This window comes from Hyperoodon ampullatus, assembly GCF_949752795.1.
Source record: "Hyperoodon ampullatus genome assembly, chromosome: 15".
Classification (NCBI taxonomy): domain Eukaryota; kingdom Metazoa; phylum Chordata; class Mammalia; order Artiodactyla; family Ziphiidae; genus Hyperoodon; species Hyperoodon ampullatus.
Window position 1 is genome coordinate 8,990,998 of NC_136928.1, and position 16,151 is coordinate 9,007,148.

At 35.6% G+C, this 16,151-nt stretch overlaps 1 protein-coding gene across 1 annotated transcript in view; it reads left to right on the plus strand.

Moving 5' to 3' along the window:
* The window catches only part of DNAH6 (dynein axonemal heavy chain 6), a gene marked incomplete at both ends in the record, with an annotated part of 275,574 nt that overhangs the window by 77,422 nt on the left and 182,001 nt on the right, over positions 1-16,151 (plus strand). Inside the window, 2 exons of the mRNA XM_079721202.1 lie at positions 9,255-9,368; positions 12,882-13,025. Of these exons, the coding sequence (XP_079577328.1) occupies positions 9,255-9,368; positions 12,882-13,025 (258 nt within the window). The remainder of the gene's footprint in view (positions 1-9,254; positions 9,369-12,881; positions 13,026-16,151) is intronic.

Here is a 16,151-nt window from a genome sequence, read left to right on the forward strand (position 1 = left end):
GAAGAGAAATGACTGAGAGATATAAGTGCTCTGAACAGCTATTAGAGAGACCAAAAAGAAAAGAAAATAGAAAAGATTCCTAGGATCAAAACCAGAGGGCCACCAGCAATGAGGGAGGGGTTAATCAGTTCCCCAAAAGCTTCAGAAGAGTGCATGGACCTCACATGGGGATGCACCTATCTATTCCATAGCCCCAAATGGATGGCCAGAAAGTGGTCTGAGCAGTCTTAGTGTCCACTCCAGATCCCAGGGATTGGTGGAGCAACCTGCAAAATAATGACCTGGCACTAGACAATGCAACTGGTACAATACTTGAGGCAGGAGGTTTGTGCATGAGAGAATAAGGGTTCAAAGCTTTTCCCAGATTAGTTAACTGACCTGTAAGACAGGGAAGTATGCAGTAGGACGGGAGTTGTGGCAGAAATATTGCTTGATAGAAGGCCATAACTAACAGGTGGGCACTCTTGGGTCAGAAAGAATAACATTGCTTGAGCCAGAGCCTGAAATAGAAGTGTGTCTCCCTCCTTCCACGTTCCATATCTATACTTTATGATCCTTTAGGATCACCTCATATCAACCTTCCTCTGCAGCTCTCAGTCATTAGGAGGATAAGAGTGAAGGCCTAACTGGCCTAGGAAATCATCTCTAATTCTTAATGAAGTCAAGGCTAGATCCCTAATGTCAGGATAATCCTAGCCTTGTAAAATGAGTTTGGTAGTGTTCCCATCACTTCAAATTTTTGGAAAAGTTTGAGAAATATGGTAAAATTTACCAGTGAAGTCATCTGGTCCTGGGCTTTTCTGTGTTGGGAGGTTTTTGATTACTCATTCAATCTCCTTACTCCTTTTTGGTCTGTTCAGATTTTCTATTTCTTCCTTATTCAGTCTTAGTGGGCAATATGTTTCTAGCAATTTATGCATTTCCTCAAAGGTATACAATTTATTGGCGTATACTTATTCAGAGGAGTATCTTATGGTCATATGTATTTCTGAGGTGTGTTTTTTTTTAGCGTCTTTATTGGAGTATAACTGCTTTACAGTGGTGTGTTAGTTTCTGCTGTATAACAAAGTGAATCAGCTATACATATACATATACATATATCCCCATATCCCCTCCTTCTTGCGTCTCCCTCCTACACTCCCTATCCCACCCCTCTAGGTAGACAAAAAGTACTGAGCTGATCTCCCTGTGCTATGTGGCTGCTTCCCACTAGCTATCTATTTTACATTTGTTAGTGTATATATGTCCATGCTACTCTCTCACTTCGTCCCAGCTTACTCTTCCCCCTCTCCATGTCCACAAGTCCATTCTCTATGTCTGTGTCTTTATTCCTGTCTGCTCCAAGGTTCTTCAGAACTTTTTTCTTTTTTTTAGTTCCCACATATATGTGTTAGCATACGGTATTTGTTTTTCCCTTTCTGACTTACTTCACTCTGTATGACAGACTCTAGGTCCATCCACCTCACTACAAATAACTCAATTTCATTTCTTTTTATGGCTGAGTAATATTCCATTGTATATATGTGTCACAACTTCTTTATCCATTCATCTGTCGAAGGACACTTAGGTTACTTCCATGTCCTGGCTATTGTACATAGTGCTGCAATGAACATTGTGGTGCATGACTCCTTTTGAATTATGGTTTTCTCAGGGTATATGCCCAGTAGTGGCATTGCTGGGTCATATAGGAGTTGTACTCTTAGATTTTAAGGAACCTCCATACTGTTCTCCATAGTGGCTTTATCAATGTACATTCCCACCAACAGTGCAAGAGGGTTCCCTTTTCTCCACACCCTCTCCAGCATTTATTTGTAGATTCTTGATGATGGCCATTCTGACCCGTGTGAGGTGATGCCACACTGTAGTTTTGATTTGCATTTCTCTAATAATTACTGATGTTGAGCATCCTTTCATGTGTTTCTTGGCAATCTGTATATCTTCTTCGGAAAAATGTCTATTTAGGTCTTCTGCCCATTTTTGGATTGGGTTGTTTGTTTTTTCATATTGAGCTACATGAGCTACTTGTATATTTTGGAAATTAATCCTTTGTCAGTTGCTTCATTTGCAAATATTTTTGCCCATTCTGAGGGTTGTCTGTTGTCTTGTTTATGGTTTCCTTTGCTGTGCAAAAGATTTTAAGTTTCCTTAGGTCCCATTTCTTTATTTTTCTTTTTATTTCCATTTCTCTAGGAGATGGGTCAAAAAGGATCTTGCTGTGATTTATGACATAAAGTGTTCTGCCTATGTTTTCCTGTAAGAGTTTTATAGTGTCTAGCCTTACATTTAACTCTTTAATCTATTTTGAGTTTATTTTTGTGGATGGTCTTAGGGAGTGTTCACATTTCATTCTTTTACATGTAGCTGTCCAGTTTTCTCAGCAGCACTTATTGAAGAGGCTGTCTTTTCTCCATTGTATATCCTTGCCTCCTTTATCAAAGATAAGGTGACTATATGTGTGTTGGTTTATCTCTGGGTTTTCTATACTGTTCCATTGATCTATATTTCTGTTTTTGTGCCAGTACCATACTGTCTTGATTACTATAGCTTTGTAGTATAGTCTGAAGTCCAGGAGGCTGCTTCCTCCAGCTCCGTTTTTCTTTCTCAAGATTGGTTTTGCTATTCGGGATCTATTTTGTTTCTATATATATTGTGAAATTTTGGGTTCTAGTTCTGTGGAAAATGCCATTGGTAGTTTGATGGGGAATGCATTGAATCTGTTCATTGCTTTGGTTAGTACCGTCATTTTCACAATGTTGATTCTTCCAATCCAAGAACATGGTATATCTCTCCATCTGTTTGTATCATCTGGAATTTCTTTCATCAGTGTCTTATAGTTTTCTGGATACAGGTCTTTTGTCTCCTTAGGTAGGGTTATTCCTAGGTATTTTATTCTTTTTGTTGCAGTGGTAAATGGGAATGTTTCCTTCATTTCTCTTTCAGATTTTTCATCATTAGTGTATAGGAATGCAAGAGATTTCAGTGCATTAGTTTTGTATCCTGCTACTTTACCAAAGTCATTGATTAGCTCTAGTAGTTTTCTGCTAGATTAGCTCTGGTAGTTTTCTGGTGGCATCTTTAGGATTCTCTATGTATACTATAATGTCATCTGCAAACAGTGACAGCTTTACTTCTTCTTTTCCTATTTGGATTCCTTTTATTCTCTGATTGCTGTGGCTAAAACATCCAAAACTATGTTGAATAATAGTGGTGAGAGTGGACAACCTTGTCTTTTTCCTGATCTTAGTGCAAATGGTTGCAGTTTTTCACCATTGAGATCGATGTTGGCTGTAGGTTTGTCATATATGGCCTTTACTATGTTGAGGTAAGTTACCTATGCCCACTTTCTGGAGGTTTTTTTTTTTAATCATAAATGGGTGTTGAAATTTATTAAAAGCTTTTTCTGCATCTATTGAGATGATCATATGGTTTTTATTCTTCAATTTGTTAACATGGTTTATCTCATTTTTGATTTGCATATATTGAAGAATCCTTTCATTCCTGGGATAAACCCTACTTGATCATGATGTATGATCCTTTTAATGTGCTGTTGGATTCTGTTTGCTAGTATTTTGTGAGGAATTTTGCATTTATATTCATCAGTGATATTGGCCTGTAGTTTTCTTTTTTTGTGACATTTTGTCTGCTTTTTGTATCAGGGTGATGGTGGCCTCGTAGAATGAGTTTGGGAGTGTTCCTCCCTCTGCTATATTTTGGAAGGGTTTGAGAAGGATAGGTGTTAGCTCTTCTCTAAATGTTTGATAGAATTTGCCTGTGAAGTCGTCTGGTCCTGAACTTCGGTTTGTTGGAAGATTGTCAATCAGTTTCAATTTCAGTGCTTGTGAGTGGTCTCTTTATATTTTCTATTTCTTCCTGGTTCAGTCTCAGAAGGTTGTGCTTTTCTATGAATTTGTCCATTTCTTCCAGGTTGTCCATTTTATTGGAGTATAGTTGCTTGTAGTAATCTCTCATGATCCTTTGTATTTCTGCAGTGCCAGTTGTTACTTCTCCTTTGTCATTTCTAATTCTATAGATTTGAGTCTTCTCCCTTTTTTTCTTGCTGAGTCTGGCTAATGGTTTATCAATTTTGTTTATCTTTTGAAAGAAACAGCTTTTAGATTTATTGATCTTTGCTATCATTTCATTCATTTCTTTTTCATTTATTTATGATCTGATCTTTATGATTTCTTTCCTTCTGCTAAATTTGGCTTTTGTTTGTTCTTCTTTCTCTAGTTCCTTTAGATGTAAGGTTAGGTTGTTTATTTGAGGTTGTTCTTGTTTCCTGCGGTAGGATTGTATTGCTATAAACTTCCCTCTTAGAACGGCTTTCGCTGCATACCACAGGTTTTGGGTCATTTTGTTTTCATTGCCATTTGTTTCTAGGTATTTTTTGATTTCCTCTTTGGTGTCTTCAGTGATCTCTTGGGTATTTAGTAGTGTATTGTTTAGCCTCCAGGGTTTGTATTTTTTTACAGATTTTTTCCTGTAATTGATATGTAGTCTCATAGTTTTGTGGTCAGAAAAGATACTTAATACAATTTCAATTTTCTTAAATTTTCCAGAGCTTGATTTGTGACCCAAGGTATGATCTATCCTGGAGAATGTTCCATGAGCACTTGAAAAGAAAGTGTATTGTTTTTTGTTTGGATGGAATGTCCTATAAATATCAGTTAAGTCCATCTTGTTTAATGTGTCCTTTAAAGCTTGTGTTTCCTTATTATTTTCATTTCGGATTACTTGTCCATTGGTGAAAGTGGGGAGTTAAAGTCTCCTACCATCATTCTGTTACTGTCAGTTTCCCCTTTTATGGCTGTTAGTATTTGCCTTGTGTATTGAGTTGCTCCTATGTTGGCTGCATAAATATTTACAATTGTTATATCTTCTTGGATTGATCCCTTGATCATTATGTAGTGTCCTTCTTTGTCTCTTGTAATAGTCTTTATTTTAAAGTCTATTTTCTCTGATATGAGAATTGCTACTCCAGCTTTCTTTTCATTTCCATTTTCATGGAATGTGTTCTTCCATCCCCTCATTTACAGTCTATATGTGTCCCTAGGTCTGAAGTGGGTCTCTTGTAGACAGCATATATATGGGTCTTGTTTTTGTATCCATTCACCCAGTCTATGTCTTTTGGTTGGAACATTTAATCCATTTACATTTAAGGTATTTATCGATATGTATGTTCCTATTACCTTTTTCTTAATTGTTTGGGGTTTGTTATTGCAGGTCTTTTCCTTCTCTTGTGTTTCCTGCCTAAAGAAGTTCCTTTAGCATTTGTTGTAAAGCTGGTTTGGTGGTGCTGAATTCTATTAGCTTTTGCTTGTCTTTAAAGTTCTTAATTTCTCCATTGAATCTGAATGAGCTCCTTGCTGGGTAGAGTAATCTTGGTAGTAGTTTTTTCCCTTTCATCACTTTAAGTATGACCTGCCACACCCTTCTGGCTTGCGGAGTTTCTCCTGAAAGTTCAGCGGTTAACCTTATGGGGATTCCCTTGTATGTTATTTGTTGCTTTTCCCTTGCTGCTTTTAATATTTTTCTTTGTACTTAATTTTTGACAGTTTGATTCATATGTGTCTTGGCGTGTTTCTCCTTGGATTTATGCTTTGTGGGACTCTCTGCACTTCCTAGACTTGACTGACTATTTTCTTTCCCATATTAAGATAGTTTTCAACTGTAATCTCTTCCAATATTTTCTCAGTCCCTTTCTTTTTCTCTTCTTCTTCTGCGACCCTTATAATTCGAATGTTGATGCATTTAATATTGTCCCAGAAGTCTCTGAGACTGTTGTCAATTCTTTTCATTCTTTTTTCTTTATTCTGCTCTATGGTAGTTATTTCCACTATTTTATCTTCCAGGTCACTTATCCGTTCTCCTGCCTCATTTATTCTTCTACTGATTCCTTCTAAAGAATTTTTAATTTCATTTATTGTGTTGTTCATCATTCTTTGTTTGCTCTTTAGTTTTTCTTAGTCCTTGTTAAACCTTTACTTTATTTTCTCCATTCTATTTCCAAGAGTTTGGATCATCTTTACTATTTTTTTTTTTTTTCTGTATGCGGGCCTCTCACTGTTGTGGCCTCTCCCATTGCGGAGCACAAAGGCAGCCTCTCTGCTAATGAGCATGGTTGTGTTCCTGTCTTGCTAGTTGTTTGGCATGGGGTGTCCAGCATGGGAGCTTGCTGGTCATTGAGTGGAGTTGGTTCTTAGCATTGAGATGGGATCTCTGGGAGAGCTCTCGCTGATTGATATTACTGGGGCCAGGAGGTCTCTGGTGGTCCAGTGTCCTGACTCGGCTCTCCCACCTCAGAGCCTCAGCCCTGACACCCAGCCATGCGGATCAGAAGAAAATGGAGGAAAGAAAGAAAAATAAAATAAAATAAAATAAGGTTATTAAAATAAATTTTTTTAATTACTAAAATTAAAAAAATTAAATAAAGAAAGAAGAGAGCAACCAAACCAATAAACAAATCCACCTATGAAAAGGAGCACTAAAACCTATACTAAAGAAAGAAATAATCAAACAGACAGAACCCTAGGACAAATGGTAAAAGCAAACCTATACAGACAAAATATCCAAAGAAGCATACAGATACACACTTATAAAAAGAGAAAATGGAAAATATATATATATATATATATATATATATATGAAAAACAAAGGAAGAGAGCAACCAAATCAATAAACAAATCTAATGATAGTAAGCTCTATATCCTAAACTAAGATAAACATAAAACCAGAAATAAATTAGATGTAGAAAGCAAATCCCAAGTCTACGTTTGCTCTCAAAGTCCATTCCCTCAATTATGGGATGATTTGTTGTCTATTCAGGTATTCCACAGATGCAGTGTACATCAAGTTGATTGTGGAGATTTAATCCATTGCTCCGGAGGCTGCACAGAGAAATTTCTCTTTCTCTTCTTTGTTCACACAGCTCCTGGGGTTCAGTTTTGGATTTGGCCCCACCTCTGCATGTTGGTTGCCCTCTGGCATCTGTTCTTCGCCCAGACAGGAGGATGTTAAAGGAGCTGCTGATTAGGGGGCTCTGGCTCACTCAGGCCTGGGGTAGGGAGGGGTACAGAATGCAGGGAGAGCCTGTGGCGGCAGAGGCCAACCTGACGTTGCACCAGCCTGAGGTGTGCCATGTGTTCTCCCGGGGAAGTTGTCCCTTGATCACGGGACCCTGGCAGTGGCGGGTTGCACAGGCTCCCAGGAGGGGAGGTGTGGATAGTGACCTGTTCTTGCACACAGGCTTCTTTGTGGCTGCAGCAGCAGCCTTAGTGTTTCATGCCTGTCTCTAGAGTCCGCGCTGATAGCCGCAGCTTGCGCCCGTCTCTGGAGCTCATTTAGGCAGTGCTTTGAATCCCCTCTCCTCGCGCACCCCGAAACAATGGTCTCTTTTGTCTTAGGTAGTTCCAGACTTTTTCCCAGACTCCCTCCTGGCTAGCTGTGGCACAGTTGCCCCCTTCAGGCAGTGTTCACACAGCCAACCCCAGTCCTCTCCCTGGGATCTGATCTTGAAAGCCTGAGCCTCAGCTCCCTGCCCCCACCCACCCCAGCGGGTGAGCAGACAAACATCTCAGGCTGGTGAGTGCTGGTCAGCACTGATCCTCTGTGCAGAAATCTCTCCACTTTGGCCTCTGCACCCCTGTTGCCATGTTCTCCTCTGTGGCTATGAAGCTTCCTCACATCCCGTGCCCCATCTCCACCAGTGAAGGGGTTTCCTAGTGTGTGGAAACATTTCCTCCTTCACAGCTCCCTCCCCAAGGTGCAGGTCCTGTCCCTATTCTTTTGTCTCTGTTTTGTCTTTTTTCTTTTACTCTACCTGGGTACGTGAGGAGTTTCTTGCCTTTTGGGAAGTCTGATGTCTTCTGCCAGCATTCAGTAGGTGTTTTGTAGGAGTTGTTCCGCATGTAGATGTATTTTTGATGTACTTGTGGGAAGGAAGGTGATCTGCACGTCTTACTCCTATGCCATCTTGAAGGTCACCTGAGGTGTAAATTTTAATGTCTCCTCTTTCATTTCTGATTTTATTTCCTTGAATCATCTCTCTTTTTTTCTTAGTCTAGCTAAAGGTTTGTTTATCTTTTCAGAAAAACAGCTCTTAGTTTCATTGATCTTTTCTATTGTTTTTCTGTTCTCTATTTTTTTTATTTCCACACTGATCCTTGTTATTTCCTTTCTTCTGCTAACTCTGGGCTTAGCTTGTTCTCCTTTTCTAGTTCTTTGTGTAACATCAAGTTGTTTATTTGATATCTTTCTATTTTCTTAATATATCCATTTATTACTATAAACTTCCCTCTCAGAACTACTTTTGCAGCATCTCATAGGTTTTGATGTGCTGTGTTTCCATATTTATTTGTTTCAAGATATTTATTTTTATTTCCCTTTGATTTCCCCTATAACCCATTGGTTGTTCAGGAGTGTGGTGTTTAGTTTCCAAATATTTGTAAATTTTCCAGCTTTCCTCTTGTTGTTGATTTCTGTTTTCATACCATTGTGGCTGGAAAAGATAATATGATTTCAGACTTCGTAAACTTGTTAAGACTTGTTTTGTGGCCTATCATATGATCTATCCTGGGGAATGTTCTGCATGCACTTGAAGAGAATGTGTATTTTGCTGCTGTTGTATGGAATTTTTAAAGCCCCAGCTTATCGCAAAGCTCACAGTTTCTGTGTTACCAACCTCCTGGAGATTTTCCCACCTGCAAGGCATGAAAACAGCTTCTTCAGATTTTCTTGCAACCTTTCTCTGTCTAGGGTTCATATACAGTCCACTCGGTTAGAAATAGGTGAGAAACTAGGCTGTTCACTCCATCTTTAATCTCCCCATTCCCTCCACCAACTACCACACAAACATCCTCTCCCTCTTCTATCATCTAAGATATAAGCCCTAAAGGATATCATTGCCTCTAAAGATTCATCTGTTTACCCAATAGACCAGACAGGTATATACATGTATGATCCAACTTGAGAAAGAATGCCCTTAGCACTCTTGTAATATTTGTGTCTTTGGAAAATTTCTAAGTTCTAAGGAAATACAAAGAATTATATTTTGTCACTCAAATAGAAATCTGAATATACATGGGGTTTTGTCATTTGTTTTTTCATTGTTTCTGTCTCTCCTTTTCTTTCCCCATTTGGGTCCCACCCATATCCTGCTAAGGGGTCACTGTATCAAAAATTACTGATAGGAAGATAACATAAGATCTCTATATCAGAAAATTAAATAGTATATTTTGCTTATTATATTTTAAAAGGTAGAAGTGTCCAAGTTTGAAGCTTTGGAAGAAGTTAGTGCTGAATTGAAGCTCAAACAATTGCTCTGGGATTCTTTATCTGAATGGGATCAACTCCAACAAGAATGGTTAACGGTAAAAAGAAAAAAAACCCTCTCAATTCTTAAATCATTTTTGTATTATTTAACCTTAGAATCCTAATAGCATGAATTATAGTTTTTTTTAAATAAGCTGGTATATTCTTAATTTCAGTAAAACATGCAATGTTATTTTATGGGAATTATTATCAGCTTTCTGGTGAAATGCACAAAGGTCTTTCTGCCACATAAGTCTTTAAGTACCACAGAGAAGACCACATTATTGTAAGGCAGGTTTCTCAGGTCCTCCAAATAAGATAGCTAAATGAAGGAAGCATCAAAGGACCTCACTGCATGGCATTTAACTTCTTTGTGGTTTTTGAACACAATGTTGTCCCGACACACTACAACCAAGTGTTATTAAGGTTTGTAAGATTTTAGTTGTGATCTACACACATTAGATTTCTGTTAGCCTAGGTTCTGTTCTTATTGTCCTTTAAAAAAAGAAAGAAAGAAAGAAAGAAAGAAAGAAAGAAAGAAAGAAAGAAAGAAAGAAAGAAAGAAAGAAAGAAAGCCATTTTGTTCCCTGTGATAGAATAGAATCCCAGTAATGAGATCCAGGATCTTCCCTTGAGAGCTTAATAGTAAATTCTATTAATAATAAATTATGGGGTCAGGTATCACAGGGTTTGGTTTTTAGGGTCTACCCTTGTGTTCAAACCTTAACAAGTGTCAACCCTCTAGGAGGCAGAATAGATGACCATCTGTTCTTTCAAGTGTGACATGGGCATGTTAGAAATACCATCAACTTCACAAATATTGTTTTACACTTGCTTGTTCAGCTTCCCTATGCTGGTGCCTATAATTAGAAGTCATATATCTGGGCACAGTGATGCAAGAATGTTTCCCAGCTAATGTTCTAGGTACAGTAGATACCAGTGGAGAATAAAAAGGACAAAGTCCAAAGCCTCACAGAATTTACCTTTTGGTGGAGAAAGTGGAAAACAAACAAACATATATATATACTATTATATCAGAGAATTTTAAGTGCTTTTGTATAACTCATTTATCACTTATCTCAGAATTAGAAAATGCTCCTGAATAGTAAAGAAGAAGCTTAGAGAGTTTTCTGATTACCACCATAGATTAGAGCAGTAGCTTCTAAAGTGGGACAAATTTACCATAAGAAGTATACAAAAAGACCCATTAGGGAGCAAAAAGAAAAAGTTGAATCCAGAAAAAAAAATGAATGTTTATAAATTTTCTTTTTTTTTAATTGAGGCTATTTGACATGTTAGTTTCAGGTGTAAAATATAATGACCCAATATTTCTGTATATTGCACAATGATCACAACAATAAGTTTAGTTAACATTTGTCACCATACATAGTTACAAAATTATTTTTCTTATGAGAATATTCAAGATCTATTCTCTTAGCAGCTTTCAAATGTGCAATACAGTGTTATTAACTATAGTCACCATGCTGTACATTACATTCCCATGATTTATTTATTTTATAACTGGAAGTTTGTACCTTTTGACCTCCTTCACTTATTTCACACACCAACCCCCCTCCTCTGGAAACTACCAATTTGTTCTCTTTTAGTTGTTTTGGGTTTTTTTGTTTTGTTTTACTTTAGGTTCTACATATGAGTTATTTTGTTGTTTTGTTTGCTTTTGGATTCCATATACAAGTGAGGTTATATGGTATTTGTCTTTCTTTGTCTGACTTATTTCACTTTACATAAAGCCCTTATGGTCCATCCGTGTTGTCAAAAATGACAAGGTTTCATTTTTTATGGCTGAATAATAGTCTATTGTATACATATACTACATTTTCTTCATCCATTCATCCACTGATGGACACTTAGGTTGTTTCCATTTCCTGACTATTGTAAATAATGCTGCTATGAACTTGGGTGTCTGTATATCTTTTTGAATCAGTGTTTTTGTTTGCTTAGGATAAATAATCAGAAGTGGAATTGCTGAATCATATGGTAGTTCTATTTTTAATTTTTTGAGGAATCTTCATACTGTTTTCCATATGGCTGTTGTGCCAATTTACATTTCTGCTAGCAATGCACAAGTGTTCCTTTTTCTCCACATATTTGCCAACACTGGTTCTATTTTGTCTTTCTGATACTAAACACTAACAGGAGTGAGGTGGTATTTCATTGTGGTTTTGATTTTAATTTCCCAATGATTAATGATGTTGAGCATTTTTTCATATACCTGTTGGACATCTGTTACATCTTCTTTGGAAAAAATGTCTATTCAGATCTTCTGCCCTCTTTTTAATCAGGTTGTTTTCCTGCTACTGAGTTCTTTATATATTCTGCATATTAACCCCTTATCAGCTATATAATTTGCAAATATTTTCTCCCATTAAGTATAGGTTTCCTTTTCATTTTGTTCATGCTTTCCTTTGCTGTCCAGAAGCTTTTTAGTTAGATAGAGTCGCTTATTTTACTTTTGTTGCCTTTGCTTTTGGTATCAAATCCAAAATATTGTTGCCAAGACCCATCTCAAGGAGCTTATTGCCTATATTTTTTTCTAGGAGTTTTTAGGTTTCAGGTCTTAGATTCAAATCTTTAATCCATTTTGAGTTATTTTTGTGTGTGGTCGTTTCATTCCTTTGCCTCTAGCTGTTCAATTTTCCCAACACCATTTATTGAGAAGACTGTCCTTCCCCCATTGTATATTCTTGACTCCTTTCTTGTAAATTAATTGACCATACATGTGTGGGTTTATTTTGGGGCTTTCTATTCTGTTCCATTAATCTATGTGTCTGTTTTTGTGCCAGTACTATGCCGTTTTGATGACTATAACTTTGGATAGTTGGATAGTCTGAAATCAAGGAGTTGATACCTCCATCTTTTTTATTCTTTCTCAAGATTGCTTTGGCTATTCTGAGTCTTTTGTGGTTCCATACAAATTTTAGGATTGTTTGTTGTATTTCTGTGAAAAATACCACTGGAATTTTGATAGGGATTGTATTGAATCTGTAGATTTCTTTAGGTGGTCTAAACATCTTAACAATATTAATTCTTCCAATCCATGAGCATGGAATATCTTTTCATTTTTACAAATTTTCTATTACCATCAATCCATATGCCCATCTGACATAATATATGTGTACACTTACATGTTTATGTAACTGAGAAATATATTTATAAATACATGCATACATTGGAGTGTATGTTTAAATCAGTTATATTAAAGGGCTACATGATCAAATAATAGGAGACTACTTGGTGAGACATTTCTAGGTCACAAGAGTAAAAATTAGCTATCTGTAACTTTACAATGGTTGGCCCTCTGGAATAAATTACAGGGATTGCAATACTTCATTTGATGATATGGGAGAAAAGGACATGAATGTAAAAAACAAACAATGCCTGATATACTATTAGAAATCTTAATAAGTAGAGCCATTTCCAGAATATAGAATCAACTTGGTTTAACAACATAGCTATCAAAAAATGTGAGTAGAGTAAAAAAATTTTACTATTTCAAGTTTGCCTTTTATCATATGTCTTAACTTCTTTGTTTTCCCCCCCAATTTTCCTAGTCCAAATTTGACTGCCTGGATCCAGAATTTCTAAACAGTCAAGTTTCCAAATATGCCAAATTTGTGACTCAATTGGAAAAAGGCTTGCCACCCAACAGTGTAGTGTCCCAGCTAAAAAGTAAGGTGGAAAAAATGAAAGAAAAGGTAAGTTTAGTAGAAATTATTTCCAAAACTCCAGGTCAATCAGTTACTACTTGATGCTAATGAGACCAAAGCCAGGAATTCTTCCCTGTTTAAATTAGTCAGCTTTGCAGAGAGAAGAAACAACAGACAAATTCAGCTACTGTATTGCAGAGGCACAGACTGCATCCCTCTCTTCAACTGGCCAAATCATGCAAATGAATTTTATGAGAATTCTAGTTGTTTCTCATTCTCACCAGCACTTGTTATCAATAGGGAGTTTATTTATTTGGTTTGGTTTGGTTTTCATTTTAACCGTTCTAATAAATGCGTAGTACTGTCTCATAATGGTGATGATTTACCTTTTTCTAAGGATTAGTAATGTTGAACATCTTTTCCCATGTCCATTTGCCATCCATCTACCTTCTTTGCTGAAATGTCTGTTTGAATATTAGCCCAATTTTTAATTGGGTTGTTTGTTTTGTTATTAGTGAGTTTTCAGAGTTCTCTTTTTTTGGAACTTTAAAATCTATATTTTATTTAATTCTTGACATATAGAGAACAGTGTCCATTGGCAACAATGATCCTTGTTCATTCATTCTTCTATTGACTCTCAAATAGTAATTAAATAGTACTCACAAAGTAATGGTAAAAGAGACTACCAGCTTGAAAATTTGTAACACAAATGATATTTGACACACCAAAAAGTTTTTATACATTTTACAGAGCAGAAGTTTTTAGAATTTACATTCTAAAGACATTAGGGTCTAACAATTCATAGAAGAACAGCAAAGATTTTTTTAATTTTTATTTTATATTGGAGTATAGTTGATTAACAATGTTGTGTTACATAGTCATGTTATAAGTCCTTTTTCAAATATGTAACTTGAAAATAGTTTTCCCAGTCAGTGGATTGTCTTTTTAGTCCCTGAACAGTGACTTTCACAGAACAAAAGGCTTAAATTTGAAAGAAGTCCAAGTAATATTTTTTTCTTTTACCGATTATCTTTTAGTATAGAATCTAAAAACTTTTGCCAAACCTAAAGGTCACACAGGGTTTCTCCTGTATTTTCTTCTGGAAGTTTTTTAGTGTTGCTTTTTTTAAAAATTAAAGTATATGATTTATTTTGATTTATTTACATTTTTACATATGGATATTCAGTTGATCCAGAGCCATTATTTGAAAAGAGTTTCTTTCTCCATTGTTTGCCTTTGCATCTTTGTCAAAAGTCAGCTGACTATATTTTTTAGTCTTTTTCTGGACCCTCTTTTCTGTTTGGTTGTTCTGTAAGTCTAATTCTTTCACCAATACCAGGCTCTCTTGATAACTATAGCTAGTAAGTCTTGAAATCAGGTAGTGTTAAGTTCTCCAACTTGTTCTTCTTTTTCACAATTTTGTCGATTCTAATTCCTTTACCTTTTCATGTAAATGTTAGAATTACCTTATCATATGTATAAAAAATTGCTGGGATTTTGGGTGGACTGTGTCAAATCAATAGATCAATTTCCAGAGAATTGACATCTTAACAAGATTGAATTTTCTAATCTCTTACCTGCCTATCCCTTTATTTAGTTAGGTCTTCTTTTATTTCTTTTCATTAACATTTTGTAATTTTCAGTGTACAGATTATGCACATATTTAAAACTAAGTATTCTTTTATGTTATCTTAAATTATATTGTTTTTCATTTCCAATTCTAAGTGTTCATTGCTGGTATGAAGGAATACTATTGACCTTTGTAAATTGATCTTATATCCTGTGATCTTAATAAATTCACTTTTTAATTTTAGGAGATTTTTGTACATTATTCAGAATTTTCAACATAGAAAATGATTTCAACTGTGAATAAAAACAATTTTATTTCTTCCATTACAATCTGTGTGCCTTTTATTTCTTTTTCTTGCCTGTTGCACTGGCCAGGATTTCCTGTATGATATTGAATAGGAGTGGTGAGTGAAAACATCCTTGTCCTTTTCCGTATCTTAGAGGGGAATTATTCAGTCTCTTTTTAAGTATGATGTTAGTCAAATTTTTTTATAGATGCCCTATATTAAGATAACAAAGTTTCATAGTTTCCTGAGAGGTTTCTCTTTTTTTATCATAGATGGGTGTTGATAATTATCAAATGATTTTTCTATGCCTATGATCATATGGTTTTTCTTCTTTGGTCTATTAACATGGTGAATTATACCTATCAGTGGTCAAATGTTGAAGCAGGCTTGAATTCCTGAACTGAACCTCACTTGGGTCGTGATGTACTATACTCTTTTATATTGCTGGATTCAAATTACTAATATTATTTGAAGATATTTTTGTGCCTATATTCATGAGGGACATTGATCTTTAGTTTTCTTTTCTTGTAACATCGTTGTGTGGTTATGAGTTAATACTGCCTCATAAAATGACTTGGGGAGTGTTCCTTCCTCTTCTATTTTCTGCAGGAGATTATACAGAATTAGTATTATTTTTCACTTAGATGTTTGGTAGAATTCAAGAGTGAAACTATCCGAGCTTGAAGTTTTCTCTTTTGGAGGGATTTTAACAAAAAATTGAATTTCATTCATACAATTTGAATTATTCAGGTTATCTATTTCTTCTTGAGGGGACTTTATAGTGTATCTTCCAAGGAAATGGTCCATTTAATCCAAATTGTTGAATTTATTAGACATAAAGTTTATCATAATATTTCTTTATTATCCTTTTAAAGTATGTGGGATCCATAATGATGTCCCCTTTTTCATTGCTGATATTGGCAATTTGTATTTTCTCCCTTTCTTTCTTGGTTTGTCCTGCTAGTCATTTATCACTTTGACCTTTTCAAAGAGCCAGCTTTGGGGTTGATTTATATTCTTTATTGTTTTTATGTTTTCCATTTCACTGATTTCTCCTCTAATCTTTATTATGTCCTTTCTTCTTCTTGCTTTACATTTAATTTTTTATTTCTACAAAATTTCTTATGGTGGAAGCTTAAGTTCCTGATTTGAAACTTTTCTTTTCTAATATAAACATTTAATACTATAAATTTCTGTCTAGTCACTGCTTTAGCTGAATCTTGTGAATTTTGATATATTGGATTTTTATTTTAATTTAGTTCAAAATATATTTTAATACTCCTAAGACTTCTTTGACATATGGCCTACTTAGAAGAAT